Source organism: Capra hircus, chromosome 3 (assembly GCF_001704415.2).
Source record: "Capra hircus breed San Clemente chromosome 3, ASM170441v1, whole genome shotgun sequence".
Taxonomy (NCBI): domain Eukaryota; kingdom Metazoa; phylum Chordata; class Mammalia; order Artiodactyla; family Bovidae; genus Capra; species Capra hircus.
The window spans coordinates 98,014,921-98,031,543 of NC_030810.1; the positions used below are offsets into that span (position 1 = coordinate 98,014,921).

The 16,623-nt window shown below is 39.1% G+C and overlaps 1 protein-coding gene across 4 annotated transcripts in view; it reads right to left on the minus strand.

The window, feature by feature from the left end:
* The window catches only part of FMO5 (flavin containing monooxygenase 5), a 39,644-nt gene that overhangs the window by 6,234 nt on the left and 16,787 nt on the right, over positions 1–16,623 (minus strand). For all 4 annotated transcript variants that reach the window (XM_018045998.1, XM_018045999.1, XM_013962470.2 and 1 more), the window contains exons 5-7: positions 14,050–14,192; positions 9,075–9,274; positions 5,580–5,932 (exon numbers count right to left, since the gene is read on the minus strand). In XM_018045998.1, the coding sequence (XP_017901487.1) occupies positions 5,580–5,932; positions 9,075–9,274; positions 14,050–14,192 (696 nt within the window). The remainder of the gene's footprint in view (positions 1–5,579; positions 5,933–9,074; positions 9,275–14,049; positions 14,193–16,623) is intronic.

Here is a 16,623-nt window from a genome sequence, read left to right on the forward strand (position 1 = left end):
GCATTCATTGAATAGAGATTTATTAGCTGCCTCTCATGTGCTAGGCATTGGTCTAGTCTTGGAAGACAAAGGCAAATAAACTTGGTTCTTTTATTTAAAGAACTTTCAGGGGACTTCCTTGGTGGTCTAGTGGTTCAGAATCTGTCTTCCAATGCAGGGGATGTGGGTTCAGTCCCTGGTTAGGGAACTCAGAACCCACATGCAGCAGAGCAGCTAAGCCCTCGCACCACAACTAGAGAAGCCTGTGCCCTGCAAGGAGGACTCAGCTTGCAGCCAGGAAAACAAAGAGCTTTCAACATATTACCTGCTGTGTTTGCTGCTTAGTGGGTAAGTCAGCTAGAAGATCTAGAAGATGATAGCATATATGGGAAAAGTAGTGAAAGATAGGCATGAAAAAGCAGCCTGTATCCAATTTGTGAAGGAACTTGAATGCCATGCTATGACATAATGCCTCCTTGTGATCCAGAGAATTGTATCATTTCATATGGTTTGCAAGGGAAGAAAGTTACTAAATGAGAGTAGAATCCTTGCAAGGGCTCTTGAGAGGTTACAAAAGAGACAAAGATAAAATAAAACTAGATTTTGGTCAAGGCAAGCAAGAAGACTCAGTGGTCTACAAAAGGGTGTAATATTTCCTTAACAAGAGAACAGAAATTCTAGAGAACAAAGGAAGAAGGGAAATGGGACTTGGTAGGAAAGAACACACGAGGCAAGAAGACAAGGCTGAGCTGGGCATGTGTGAAATTAACTGATTCTAAGGCTTTAAATCAGCACAGTGAGGGTAGACTTCAGAGATGAGAAAGGCAAGAGTTTGGTAAGTAGAGTGTAGGGGTATGAATATTAGAAAAAACTCAGGGTTCTTTTTGGAAGTTTGATAAATTTATAGGGATTCTCTGATGGTTCCTTTCTTCCGAGTGTTAAAAGAAAGCTGGAGGAATTAGCACTAAGCTCTGCTAGCACAGAAAACTGGGCTTTTTATACAATTCCCCTAAAATCCCCTAATCCCACAGCCATAATGCAGAATCTTCCAAATGCTTTTTCCCTAATCCTCTCAATAGTTCACTTGTTCTGGAAGAGTCTCAGTTGTTTGTTCAAAGTATGTTAAGGTGCTGTGGCCTATTTTAATGCAACTTTTTCCTCTTACTTAATTGACCACTTAAAAGATCCACTTAATATGACTGGAATTAGCCAACTTAATGGGTTACTTGCATTGGATTGCTGGTCCAGCGCTCAAGGAGTACACAATCTACTGGATAGAATTAAAGAATTGAGAAATGAAAGAACTCTGGGACGTCCCTGGTAGTCCCTGTGGTTAGGACTCCATGCTTCCAATGCAGGGGGCACAGGTTTGATCCCTGGCTGGGAACTATGATCCTATGTGCCCCATGGTATGGCCAAAAAATTAAAAGAAAAAGAAAAGAAATGAAAGAACTTTGGGGAAATCTGGAAAAGCTTTTTTTTGTTGTTGTTGTTAATCTTTTAAAAAATTTATTTATTTTAATTGGAGACTAATTACTTCACAATATTATGGTGGTTTTTGCCATACATTGTCATGAATCAGCCATGGGTGTACATGTGTCCCACCATCCTGAACCCCGCTCCCACCTCCCTCCCACCCATCCCTCTGGATTGTCCCAGAGCACCAGCTTTGAGTGCCCTGCTTCATGCATTGAACTTGCACTAGTCATCTATTTTACATATGGTAATATACATTTTCAATGCTATTCTCTCATATCGTCCCACCCTTTCCTTCTCCCACTTAGTCCAAAAGTCTGATCTTTGCATCGATGTCTCATTTACTGTCTTGCATATACGGTCATCTTTACTGATGCTGAAGCTGAAACTCCAGTACTTTGGCCATCTCATGAGAAGAGCTGACTCATTGGAAAAGACTCTGATTGGGAGGGATTGGGGGCAGGAGGAGAAGGGGACGACCGAGGATGAGATAGCTGGATGGCATCACTGACTCGATGGACGTGAGTCTGAGTGAACTCCGGGAGATGGTGATGAACAGGGAGGCCTGGCGTGCTGCGATTCATGGGGTCGCAAAGAGTTGGACACGACTGAGCAACTGAACTGAACTGAACTTATTGTCTTTCTAAACTCCATATATATGCATTAATATACAGTATTGGTATTTCTCTTTCTGGCTTACTTCACTCTGTATAATAGGCTCCAGTTTCATCCACCTCATCAGAACTGACTCAAATGCATTCTTTTTTATAGCTGAGTAATATTTCATTGTGTATATGTACCACAGCTTCCTTATCCCTTCTTCTACTGATGGACATCTAGGTTGCTTCCATGTCCTAGCTATTGTAAACAGTGCTGCAATGAACATTGGGGTACATGTGTCTCTTTCAGTTCTGGCTTCCTCAGTGTGTATGCCCAGAGTGGGATTGCTGGGTCATATGGCAGTTCTATTTCCAGGTTTTTAGGAATCTCTACACTGTTCTCCATAGTGGCTGTACTAGTTTTCTCTGCCATTTATCACCATTGTTTCTTTTTCTCTACTACCATGAAGTCTTCACTAGGGAAGAAGCTGAAATATTTTATAAGAACTCTGAATCCATTAAGTTTAGTCACTCAGTCATGTCTGATCTTGGTGACTCCATGAACTGCAGCATGCCAGGCTCCCCTGTCCATCACCAACTCCCGGAGCTTACTCAAACTCATGCCCGCTGAGTCAGTGATGCCATCCAACCATCTCATCCTCTGTTATCCCCTTCTCCCCCTGTCTTCAATCTATCTTCAATGCAGTATCAAGCTTTTTTCCAGTGAGTCACTTCTTCACATCAGGTGGCCAAAGTATTGGAACTTCAGCTTCAGCATCAGCATCAGTCCTTCCAACAAATATTCAGGACTGATTTCCCCTAGGATGGACTGGTTCGATCTCCTTGCAATTCAAGGGACTCTCAACAGTCTTCTCCAACACCACAGTTAAAAAGTAACTATTCTTCGGCACTCAGCCTTCTTTATGGTCTCTCACAATCATACATGACTACTGGAAAAACCATAGCTTTGACTAGATGGACCTTTGTCAGCAAAGTAATGTCTCTGCTTTTTAATATGCTATCTAGGTTTGTCATATCTTTTCTTCCATGGAGCAAGCGTCTTTTAATTTCATTGCTGCAGTCACCATCTGCAGTGATTTTGGAGCCCAAGAAAATAAAGTTTGTCACTGTTTCCATTGTTTCCCCATCTATTTGCCATGAATTGATGGGACCGGATGCCATGATCTTAGTTTTTTGAATGTTGAGTTTTAAGCCAACTTTTTCACTCTCCTCTTTCACTTTCATCAAGAGACTCTTTAGTTCTTCACTTTCTGCCATTGGGGCAGTGTCATCTGTATATCTGAAGTTACTGATATTTCTCCCAGCAATCTTGATTCCAGCTTGTGCTTCATCCAGCCCAGCATTTTACATGATGTACTCTGCATATAAGTTAAATAAGCAGGATGACAATATACAGCCTTGAAATACTCCTTTCCCAATTTGGAACCAGTCCGTTGTTCCATGTCTGGTTCTCATAGTTTCTTCTTGATCTGCCTACAGATTTCTTAGGAGGCAGGTGAGGTGGTCTGGTATTCCCATCTCTTTAAGAATTTTTCACAGTTTTTTGTGAACCACACAGTCAAAGGGGCTTCCCTGGTGGCTCAGCTGGTAAAGAATCCACCTGCAATGCTGGAGAGCTAGCTTCGATCCCTGGGTTAGGAAGATTCTCTGGAGAAGGAAAAGGCTACCCACTCCAGTATTCTGGCCTGGAGAATTCCATAGGGTCACAAAGAGTCGGACACAACTGAGCAACTTTCACTTTTCACACAGTCAAAGGCTTTTGCATAGTCAATAAAGCAGAAGTATGTTTTTCTGGAATTTTTTTGCTCTTTCTGTGACCCAACAGATGTTGGCAATTTGATCTCTGGTTTCTCTGCCTTTGCTAAATCCAGCTCGTACATCTGGAATTTCTTGGTTCACACACTGTTGAAGCCTAGCTTGAAGGATTTTGAGCATTACCTAGCTAGCATGTGAAATAAGTGCAATTGTGTGGTAGTTTGAACATTCTTTGGCATTTTTCTTCTTTGGAACTGGAATGAAAACTGAACTTTTTCAGTCCTGTGGCCACTGCTGAGTTTTCCAAATTTGCTGGCATTTTGAGTGCAGCACTTTCACAGCACCATCTTTTAGGATTTGAAATAGCTCAGCTGGAATTCCATCACCTCCACTATCCTTATTTGTAGTGATGCTTCTTAAGGCCCACTTGACTTCACACTCCAGGATGTCTGGCTCTAGGTGAGTGAAAACACCATCGTGGTTGTCTAGGTCATTAAGATCTTTTTTGTATAGTTTTCCTGTGTATTCTTGCCACCTCTTCTTAATATCTTCTGCTTCTGTTAGGTCCATAACATTTCTGTCCTTTATTATGCCCATCTTTGCATGAAATGTGCTTTTGGTATCTCTAATCTTCTTGAAGAGATCTCTAGTCTTTCCCATTCTATTATTTTCCTCTATTTCTTTGCATTGTTCACTTAGGATGGCTTTCTTATCTCTCCTTGCTATTCTTTGGAACTCTGCATACAAATGGGTATATCTTTCCTTTTCTCCTTTGCCTTTCACTTCTTTTCTCAGCTATTTTTAGGGCCTCCTGAGAAAACCATTTTGCCTTTTTGCATTTCTTTTTCTTAGGGATGGTTTTGATTACTGCTTCCTATACAATGTTATGAACCTTCATCCATAGTTCTCCTTCTCTGTCTATCAGATCTGATCCCTGAATCTATATGTCAGCTCCTTTTTAGTACTTCAAATGGCACATTTTCAAATCCCTTAACCATTTTTATCTCTCTCCTTTTAATGTACTCCAGTTTCACTTTTAAAATATCTTTAGGTGTGGTCTGACCACAGTGTGGTCTGACTTGGAGAAGAATGTTGTAAATTCCGGGATATTATAGTTTTTTAATGATGTCAGGTATAATTAAGTCTTTAGAAGCCACATTATTCTGCTAATTCATACTGAACCTTCTATCCCAAACCCTAAAGTTTTTTCTCATGTTCTCATAGCCAAAATTTTCTGAAAAAGGGAATATAAAGGGGGAAAATTGAGAATTTGAGTGGCTGAATATTCTATATTCTGGGCTAGTCTTTACCAGGTCTTAATTTTTTGCTGAAATCAAGTCACAGCACTTCTATATTTGACTTTCTCTAACTATAATAAAAGAAGACTGCTTCACAAATATGTATCCATTTTCTAAAATCTGAAAGAGTGGATTTTAATCTGGAGTGCACATTATAATCATCTGGAGAACATTTTCTCAATGATTTTATATCAGCTCCATCTCGGACTTATTAATTAAATACCACCAGCAAAACAAGCCTATTTTGGGAAAATTTCCCAGGACATTTTGCTATAGGTCCATGGTTATAAATTACTACTTTATATTCCCTCAACAATTAATTTTTGAGCACTAACTTTGTGCCAGGCACTGTTATAATCATATATACTATCTGGCTATTTACAAGCAAGAACATAAACATAATTAAACACACTGCTAAGTAATTAGGTAATCATCTTACATGGTCACTTACCTTTAAATACTTGAGTGGCCCAGCGTCCTTGGAGCTCTGAAATGGGCATAATGGCACCCAAGGGCTGGATCAAGCCTATGATTGCAAGAGTTGGCTTTTCAAGGTTAGGAGGGAAGACCTTTTTATACAGGGATATCTTGTTTTTGACTACTTTGACAGAATCTTCCAGAAAAGGAAATGCAAAGCTATAGCCTGTAGCAAAGATAACAACATCAATGTCATCCTCCCTGGAGCCGTCCTCAAATATGGCTGCTGTCTCTGTGAACTCCTTCACATTTGTTTTCACCTTCACAAAGCCAGAAATTATACGGTTTGGCAGGTCGTCATTCACTGTTGGATGCTGGCTGAAAACTCTGTGAATGATGAGAAAGAAGGAGAAAGGAGAGAGATCATGAGAGAGAGAGAGAGAAATCATTAACATGTAAGTAAAATTCTGCTTTGATTGAGGTGGTTAATCAATATGCCAATAGTCTCCCTCTATTCATGACATTTGGGAAGGGTCTAATATATACCAGCTTGATAAAGATAAGGATGATCTCAGAGTAGATGTTGGACTGTGGAAGGCATTGAAAGGGAAGATGTTGGAGAAGTAAGGGAAGAATGGTCTTATTTGAAAAGTAGATGTATGGTTTCTCAAGGAATAATAATGCTCTTGGTGACCTAATAAGGCCACAGTCTCGTGGTTTCTATCCATATGTCAGAAAGTCTGCAGAACTGTATTATCAGCATCCTATTGAGCCTCATTTTAGTTTCAAAGGCCCAAGAGGTAGACTTGAACCATCATTTTCCAAACTGTATAATGAACTACGTGTGCATAGTAATTTATATTTATAAATTGATTTTACATACATTAACATAAACCTAATGAAGAAGGCAGGACAGTTACCATTATCCAGGTTTTATAGATGAGGAAACTGAGGACTAAAGAAGTTAAGTGGCTTGCCTAAGGTCCTGCAGCCTAGGACTTTAGGATTTATATCAAAATGGTTTTTTATGAACTCCCTTGAGATCCTCTGGGCATGATAAGTAGTGTTTCCTAGAAATAGCATAGGATAAGGTGACAAAAAAATGACAGATTTGCAGAATTTGGACCTTTCTAAAAACAGTCTGAATCCTTGGATACTGTGTTAACAGGCTCTGAGAATCCTCAGCCTGCCATGTTCAGACAGAGCTGGCCTCTTCTCAGGAACTGGTCTGTCTAAACAGTATTACCGGCTTGTTGCATTTAGTAATTCCTTGACTCAAATCTTTAGGTTTGTGATTCTGTTCTCATTCCAACCTCATCATTTCATCTTTCTCTCCAAACTTACTCCTTTTCACTAACAGTACCACAATTCCACACTGTTGCCCAAATCACAGAACTGTGAGTCTTACATCTGGTTACCAAGGCCACCCTTTCTCCTTTAAACAGCTTCAGAATTGTTTTACTCATTCTCTGTTTCACCTGAACTCTTATAGTTGTCTTTAGGGTCTCCTGCTCCATCCCCCCTCAATCTATGTTCTACATTATTCTGGGAGTGATTGTTCAAAAATGTATTCATTATTATTATGTCACTCACCTGCTTAAAACCTTTTGATGATGGCTCTGGACTGTCTTCATTCTAAACTTTTCATTTTATTTATCTCCAGCGAACCTGGAGATGTACTCAGGCACTCTTCAATCTCTGCCTAATAGTCCAGCCCAACGAAACTATGTGCAGGTCTTACAGCATAATGTATTTTTTGCTATTCTAAGACCTTGTATGTATAATTAGAATGCTACTTCCTTACCATATTTGTTTGACTATCTCCTATTATTTCATAAAGACTCAGTTTATTTTTGTGATTCCCAAAGTTTTGGATGCTACAGTTTCCATAACTGGGTCAAATGAATGGCTGAAAGTTTGTTGGGAAACACACTCTCCAAGTATAACCCCATTGATTACTTTCAAAGGAAAAAAATATCTTTACAGAAGAGAAACCTGGTAGCTACTACCAAATCCATGTGATCAAATTTAACATCATTAATATGCAATAAACTGCTATCATTTGGTTCCTGATGTGACCCACCAAGAAGGCACAACATAACCTATGAGCATTTGCACCAGAAACATTTAATCTAAATATAATAGAGGAAGAACAACTATGAAAGTCCAAATTTAGAGACGTCCTACAAAACAAATGGCTTCAATTCTTAAAAAAAAAAAAAAAAATGTAAAAAAATAGAGAATAATTTCAGATTAAGAGAGATAAAAGAGAGATGACAACTGAACACAATGGTGTAATATCTGACAGGATCCTAGATTTTAAAAATAAAAAAAGCTACAAAGAATTCCCTGGTGGTCCAGTGATTAGGACTCTGCACTTTAAGCCATGCAGTGTGGCCCCAAAATAAAAAGCTACAAATATAATTGAGACAATTTGGGAAATTTGAATATGCAATATATTAGCAATAGATAATGGTACTTTATCAAAGTTCAGTTTGCTAAGTGTGGTAATTATATTATGTTTATGTAGAAGAATGCCCTTTTTCTTAGGCAATGTATGCTAAAGAATGTAGGGTAAAATGTCCTATTGACTACAAGTAGTTACTCTCAAATAGTTCAGGGAAAAAATGTATGAATGCATGCATGGATATATAGATACTATATATGTATGGATCTATATACCTCCAGAAAGAGAGAGAAAGGAAATATAGTGAACTGTTAATAATAGGTCAGTCTAAATGAAGGGTATATGGGTGTTCATTGCACTTACTATTTTATAGCAAGTAAATCTAAACATTAAAAAAATTAAAAGTTGGAGGGAGTAAAAAGCATTTAAAATCACCCTCTGGAAATGCTATCACAGTCCACTTCTGTGTGAAGACTTCTGTCCTTCATAATCTCCATGCATTTCTTTTATAACATCATATTCTACCGCCTGTCTTCTTGTTAGAGTATTTAAAGAACTAGCCATTTCTCATTTATTGCTTACGTGATCTTGGGCAAGTTAGTTTCTCTAATTGTCAATTTTTATATTTGCAAAATGGAGATCAAAATAGTACCAACCTATAGGGCTACTGTGAGGACTAAATGAGATCATGCAGTAACACATTTAGCACCGTGTCTGTCTTATATTAAGTCTTCAAAAAGGTGAGATGTGAGTATTACTATTAGGTCTTGAGTCTCAGTATTCTCAAGCCAGTTTAATGCTTGGCTCAGACGCTCAGTTGTTTGTTAGATGAATGAAGGATGCACTGCCCTCTACTACCATTTTATTGTAGCTGTTGGGCATCATGTAAAAAGAACTCGTACCTTGGAGAATAAGAAAATGATTAATGCCAAGGAGAATTCTAGACGGAAAATTACAGACCAGTAGATCTTGGACTTCTGTGGGGGCAAGGTAGAAATCTGATTTCTGATTCTGTGCATCTGTTTCATGTACAGGTAGAGGTAAGCTCTACTGTTAGCCTGTGGGCACAGCCCTTATACTTTGCCTTGGCCATCACTGCCAACTCCAAGCCTTGGAACATACCTGTGTTTAGGCTTCAGGCCAAACATTTCATGATTAAACCTTTGGTTAATCTTTTTTTCCAAATATGCATTTGCTGCTGATTCACCAGTAATCTTCTTCAGCAAATGATTAAATCGAGATGACAAAATTGTATCAAAAGGATATCCACAGTCTCCTACACGATTGAGGATCCAAGCCCCTTTTCTGGTGCTGAGGAAAACCTGAGGGATGGGGAAAAAATAATTTTTGCTTTTGCCATTCTCTGAAGAAATGGGAGCCCATTTTTTTCAAGATGAAGTTCAAACTCATTAATCTGGCTTTTTATTCCCTGCCTATCTCTTTATTTATTTAAATTTCCTGCCATTTTCTTCTCAAACACTAAGCTTACAATTAAATTGGTATATTCACTGAACAAGACTATATCTTGCTGTAAGCTACCACTGCATTTCTGTTTAATGTCATTATGCCTCCCTGAAAGGCCCCCTATTCCCTAGATTCTCTAAAGCTTATTCCTTTATAAGATCCAGAATCAAGTCTCTCTCCTCCATAAGATACCACTGATCATTCTGGCTGATAATTTTCTCTCCATTTTCTGAACTTCTCTATCACCTGTTCAACTCATTTAAAATCAGGGAACAGTAAAGCTGACAGGAAGTGGACATCATTTAATTTAAAACCTTCAATCTATTCTTGGCCTTTGACATTGTTTGCGTTATTACAAAAAAACATCAATTATACTGATATTTAACATTGTATATTCTGATTTTTGTCTTTCCTAATGTATTTTCTCCAAGGTGGAAGGGTATATCAGATACATCTTTAAGTTCCCAATATACCATCATCAACATGTCCATTTATTGAGAATTATAACCTGTAAGTCACTGTATTAGGTCCTTTATCTGTATTTTTATTTGATCAATAAATAAATACCTCTTGAGGTAGGTAATATTATGTCCATTTGATGGATGAGAAACATGGAGAAGATGAATAATTTGCCTGAACTCATATAGCTACTAAGTGGTAGAGCTGAATTTCTAACCTAAGTCTTACCTACGCCAAAGCTTGTGCTTAAGAAATGTTTCAGTTATTTAAGGGAAAAACTGAAAATTGCAAGTAGAGCAACAGAGGAGCTGGTCACTCTTTCTGTGTCATCTGCTGGCTCAAGTCCACCAGAGCTAATAAAAATTTGGTATTCGGCTACTTGGCAAAAGCATCACTTTGTCTATGTTATAACACTCTCTAGAGATAGTTTCCAGGGTTGTAAGCTATTTAAGCGGAGAAGGCAATAGCACCCCACTCCAGTACTCTTACCTAGAAAATCCCATGAATGGAGGAGCCTGGTGGGCTACAGTCCATGCGGTCACTAAGAGTTGGACATGACTGAGTGACTTCACTTTCACTTCTCACTTTCACGCATTGGAGAAGGAAATGGCAACCCACTCCAGTGTTCTTGCCTGGAGAATCCTGGAGATGGGGGAGCCTGGTGGGCTGCCGTCTATGGGGTCACACAGAGTCGGACATGACTGAAGTGACGTAGCAGCAGCAGTAGCAGCAGCAAGCTATTTAAGTACATTGTTTCATGGGTTTTCTTTTCTTTTTTTTTGGTTCATGCCCTGCAGCAAGTGGGATCTTAGTTCCCCAACCAGGGACTGAACACACACCCTCTGCACTGGAGTCTTAACCACTGTACTGCCAGGGAAGTCCTTGTTTTATGGTTTTTTGTTTAAGCCCTCCGTTAAAAGGTGACCTGTCTACAGAGGGATGATCATATACTTCATACATGTATTCTCACCAATGGTGACCTTAAGCACTATCATAATTAACTACTTTTATGTGTCACAGTTGAAAGAGCATGCATGGTCTTAGGAATCAAATTATTTTGTGTACAGTCTATATAACTTCAACAATATAGGTTATAAGTAATGTAAATGCTCAGAGCTGCAGTTAAAAAGTTCTCAACCAATACATTATAAAGCAATTATCTTCCACTTAAAAAATAGTAAAAAGTTCTCTCTATATAAAATAGTGACAATAACACATATGTCACAAACCTTTATCAGAAACATATCCACCTTACCTCCACCCACTCTTGCTGCCCTGTTCTTTGGCAAATTATGGTTCCTCAGTGCTTGTACAGAAATAGAGGAAAACAACAGAATGGGAAAGACTAGAGATCTCTTCAAGAAAATTAGAGATACCAAGGGAACATTTCTTGCAAAGATGGGCTCAATAAAGGACAGAAATGGTATGGACCTAACAGAAGCAGAAGATATTAAGAAGAGGTGGCAAGAATACCCGGAAGAACTGTACAAAAAAGATCTGCACGACCCAGATAATCACGATGGTGTGATCACTCACCTAGAACCAGACATCCTGGAATGTGAAGTCAAGTGAGCCTTAGAAAGCATCACTATGAACAATGCTAGTGGAGGTGATGGAATTCCAGTTGAGCTATTTCAAATCCGGAAAGATGATGCCGTGAAAGTGCTGCACTCAATATGCCAGCACATTGGGAAAACTCAGCAGTGGCCACAGGATTGGAAAAAGTCAGTTTTTATTCCAATGCCAAAGAATGCTCAAACTACTGCACAATTGTACTCATCTTACATGCTAGTAAAGTAATACTCAAAATTCTTCAAGCCAGGCTTCAGCAATACGTGAACTGTGAACTTCCTGATGTTCAAGCTGGTTTTAGAAAAGGCAGAGGAACCAGAGATCAAATTGCCAACATCTGCTGGATCATGGAAAAAGCAAGAGAGTTCCAGAAAAACATCTATTTCTGCTTCATTGACTATGCCAAAGCCTTTAACTGCATAGATCACAATCAACTGTGGGAAATTCTTCAAGGGATGGGAATACCAGACCACCTGACCTGCCTCTTGAGAAACCTATATGCAGGTCAGGAAGCAACAGTTAGAACTGGACATGGAACAACAGACTGGTTTCAAATAGGAAAAGGAGTACGTCAAGGCTGTATATTGTCACCCTGCTTATTTAACTTCTATGCAGAGTACATCATGAGAAACGCTGGGCTGGAAGAAGCACAAGCTGGAATTAAGACTACAGGGAGAAATATCAATAACCTCAGATATGCAGATGACACCATCCTTATGGCAGAAAGTGAAGAGGAAATAAAAAGTCTCTTGATGAAAGTGAAAGAGGAGAGTGAAAAAGTTGGCTTAAAGCTCAACATTCAAAAAACGAAGATCATGGCATCTGGTCCCATCACTTCATGGGAAATAGATGGGGAAACAGTGGAAACAGTGTTAGACTTTATTTTGGGGGCTCCAAAATCACTGCAGATGATGATTGCAGCCATGAAATTAAAAGACGCTTACTCCTTGGAAGGAAAGTTATGACCAACCTACATAGTATATTAAAAAGCAGAGACATTACTTTGCCAACAAAGGTTCATCTAGTCAAGGCTATGGTTTTTCCTGTGGTCATGTATGGATGTGAGAGTTGGACTGTGAAGAAAGCTGAGCACCGAAGAATTGATGCTTTTGAACTGTGGTGTTGGAGTAGACTCTTGAGAGTCCCTTGGACTGCAAGGAGATTCAACCAGTCCATTTTAAAGAAGATCAGTCCTGGGTGTTCATTGGAAGGACTGATGCTAAAGCTGAAATTCCAATACTTTGGCTACCTCATGCAAAGATTGACTCATTGGAAAAGACTCTGATGCTGGGAGGGATTGGGGGCAGGAGGAGAAGGGGACAACAGAGGATGAGATGGCTGGATGGCATCACCGACTCGATGGACATGAGTTTGCATGAACTCTAGGAGTTGGTGATAGACAGCGAGGCCTGGTGTGCTGCGATTCATGGCGTCACAAATAGTCAGACACAACTGAGCGACTGAACTGAACTGAACTGAGTGCTTGTAAGGCCAAGCTTCTCTATGGCTGACAATTTAACAAGCCAATAGTATTAAAGATAGTTCATGCCTTGGGTCCCTACCACATACTTTGAACACTCTTTTATTACATCACCCACATACATTTTTACCCTTTATTATTTATATAACTGTTTTCTAATAAATGCTTATTGAATTAATTCATGGAGTAACATGTGAAACCAGTTTTGTGGTAATAGATGAGGATAAACCTGAGAAGAAGTGTTATTGAATGGAGTTTCTGGGTAAAGGTTATTTAACAAAGTTGTGGCATTAAACTTCCTTTTTTAAAAGTAATTTAAAATGTATGTTTAATTAAAGTTACTGAAGAACAACCATTTAACTATGCCAAAAAAGTTATGATTCCAGAAAGATGATGTCTTTTTCTAGGAATTTATAATGAAGATGCTTTCTTCCCAGTTCAAAATCTATGATACAAAAACAACAACAACAACTACAAAACAACCAAAAAACCCTCAAGGACATAGAAATGGCTTTACTGTGGATGATATTCTATGTTAACTAATTGTACTCAGAAGCTGGGGAGAGCTGCTTGCATGTGCTACAATGTGGATGCTTTTCATACTGATGTCCATGTTGTCTTCAGAGGATTAGACTGCTTTTTTTTTTCTTTTTTCTTTTTCATTTGGGGAGTGAAGAAGAGTGAAGGGGAAAATTCCCCTACCAGCCTATGAGTGAAAAGCTTTCAATGACCCAGTACACTTTCCTTCAAAATAAGAGCATGGCATTTCTGCTGGCCAACAAGTGGTCCGCACTGTGGATGCTGCATTCTAACAGGCTCTCCCAGCAATCACTTGGTCTTCTTCAAAGCCAGAGGCACCCTCCAAAGAGACAGCTGAGAGAGATTATGGGCACAGTCCTTGGTCATAACTAAATTCCTTAGAGTGAGGCCAGATAAATGATGGAAATCTTAACTTGTAACCTGGCTCAGTCACATCATCAATCATGATGTTGCCAACTGAGGCAACAAAACCAATCCCTACATTTGCCATTGGCACTGATGGGCTGTGAGCAGTTATATACACTCCGTTGGGTCCTGCAGCTTCCTTAGTGAAGCAAAGTAAATAATTTTACTAATTCAAACCTGTTTGGCCCTGTGGCTAATTTCCACTGCCAGGTCTCCTCCAGAATTCCCAATGCCAATTATAATGACCCTCTTTCCAGTGAGACTGTCTGGATTCTTATAATCTCGACTATGGAAGTATTGTCCTTTGAACTTCTCAATTCCTACAAGAGAAGGAAAAATAATTACTGGGTAATGGTCATTGAATTTTTTTGCAGTGTGCACATCCTCCATGTGTTCTCCTTTTATTCAAGTGCACTGTCACCTTTTTAATATTTTTGCCTGGTTTCTTTTCCCATAGCCCCAGAGTCAAACCTTGTGATTTCCTTATCATAAGTAGTCTGCTTAACTCAGGATCTGTTTGTACTTTGGACTTGTGGACTCACAAATCCAAACTACTTCAGAAAACATTCTCTTGTCTTTTCATCTTCTTCTTCCTTTTTTTTTTTTTGTAGTTGACTTACATCAGTTCCAGATGTATAACATAGTAATGATATTTTATAGATTAGGTAACATTTTTACAATATTATAGTGGTTTAGATGCTCAGTTGTGTCAGATTCCTTGTGACCCTCCAAGAGCAGCCTACCAGGCTCCTCTGTCCATTGGATTCTCTGGGCAACAACCCTGGAGTGGGTTACCATTTCCTTCTCTAATAATATTACAGTATTTTGACTATGTTCTTTGTGCTGTTTATTATATTACTTGTGACTTATTTTATAATTAGTAGTTTGTATTTCTTAATCCCCTTTACCTATTTGCCCACCCCACCCTCTCTTCATCTTCTGTAAATACCTACTTCCATTTCAATTGTAGTATACATGTTTTTATATACTCTAGAGTATACACAGAATCCATGTGCAATGCAGGAAGACATGGGTTCAATCCCTAGGTTGGGAAGATCTCCTGGAGGAAGAAATGGCAACCCACTCCAGTAGTAACACAAAGAGTTGAAAACTGAGCAACTGAGCACATACATAGTATTTTTTTTCCCTCAAAATGAAAATCCAGGCCAAAGACTGTAATTTAACTCTTTCTTTAAGCTTTATTTTCTTGCTTAGAAACTCGATATTTCTGTTTGTTTCCTCCATTGCTAAAAAAAAAGCCTTCATTCAGGATAAAGCGATGTGGTATATTTATACAATGAAATATTACTCAGTCATGAAAGAGAACAAAATCATGTCATTTGCAGCAACAGGGATGCCCCTAAAGGTTGTCAAAGTGAGTGAAGTAAGTCAGAGAAAGACAAATATCATATGGTATCTCTTATATGTGGAGTCTAAAACAATTGCACAGATGAACTTATTTACAAAACAGAAAGAGTTATAGAAAACAAACTTTTCTATAGGGAGGAAAAGTGGGGGAGGGATAAACTGGGACACGGGGATTGGCATATACACACTACTGTAAGAAGGGGTCTCTGGTGGCTCAGTGGTAAAGAATTCACCTGCCAATGCAGGAAACATGGGTTCAATTCCTTGGTTGAGAGGATGCCCTGGAGAAGGAAATGGCAACTGACTTCAGTATTCTTGCCTGGGAAATCCCATGGATAAAGGATCCTGGTGGGCTGTAGTCTATGGGGTCGCAAAAGAGTCTGACATAACTTGGCAACTAAACAGTGCCGGGGGCCAGCGTGAGGAACTCCGCCCAGGGCAAAGGTCATGAGGAAGGAGGCTTGGCATACACAAAGGCGTGATCAAGCCTCAGGAAACCCCCTGTTTCCGAGCATCTACCCCAAAACCAGAGTCTGTTTTAGGCTCTCCCCCATAACCATTTCTCTCGGAGAAGGAGTAAACGTGCAGCTCCAAGGCAATAAAAACTCCTGGGCGTGACAAGAGTGTTTCAGCTTACGGACTCCTCTGAAGGTTATCTAGCCCACCTGTATATTCGTCCGGCCACATGTGATTGTTTACAGCCTCCCAATCTGAGAGGCATGAGATGTTTTAGACTTACTAAAGGCAAATTCTTTTGGGGATTTGGAAATTATTAGTATAGTGGTTTGGTTAGGAATTATATTGGTGAAGGGTTTTTCATTTGTTGTGCCAATAATTGCTGCTAATTCCCTGCCCTGGGTGTGACAAGGGTGTCTTAGGTCAAACCTCTCTGCTGACAGACTAGCTTGTGTGACAGGATTATCCATACTCTTGCCACTACGCACATGATTGTTTACTACCTATATACTTAATACTTAATAAGTATAAGCACAGAGAGTTTTGGAGTATTTTGAGAGTCTTAATTAGCATAGGGCTTTTCTCATTGTTGAGTCAATGATTGCCGCCAGGCCTCCATATCCTTAGGCACCTGGGAATATATTAATCAATGTATTTGGAATATAGAAAAGGAAATATAATAGTTTTGAGGTTAGCAATACTAGACTTTTTTAGTTAATGAATTTTCTCTTTTGTAATAGATCACTGTACTTTGTTATAAATCACTGTGTCCTTGCTATGTAAAAATGTAACTTCATCACTATCTTAAGACTAAATAGATCTTAAGGGGAACATTAGTGAAAGGATTTTCATTTGTTGGGTTGATGTTTGCTGCTAAATCTCCATGTTCCCTGCCCTTATAATGAATATAACTAGCATATAGGAGAA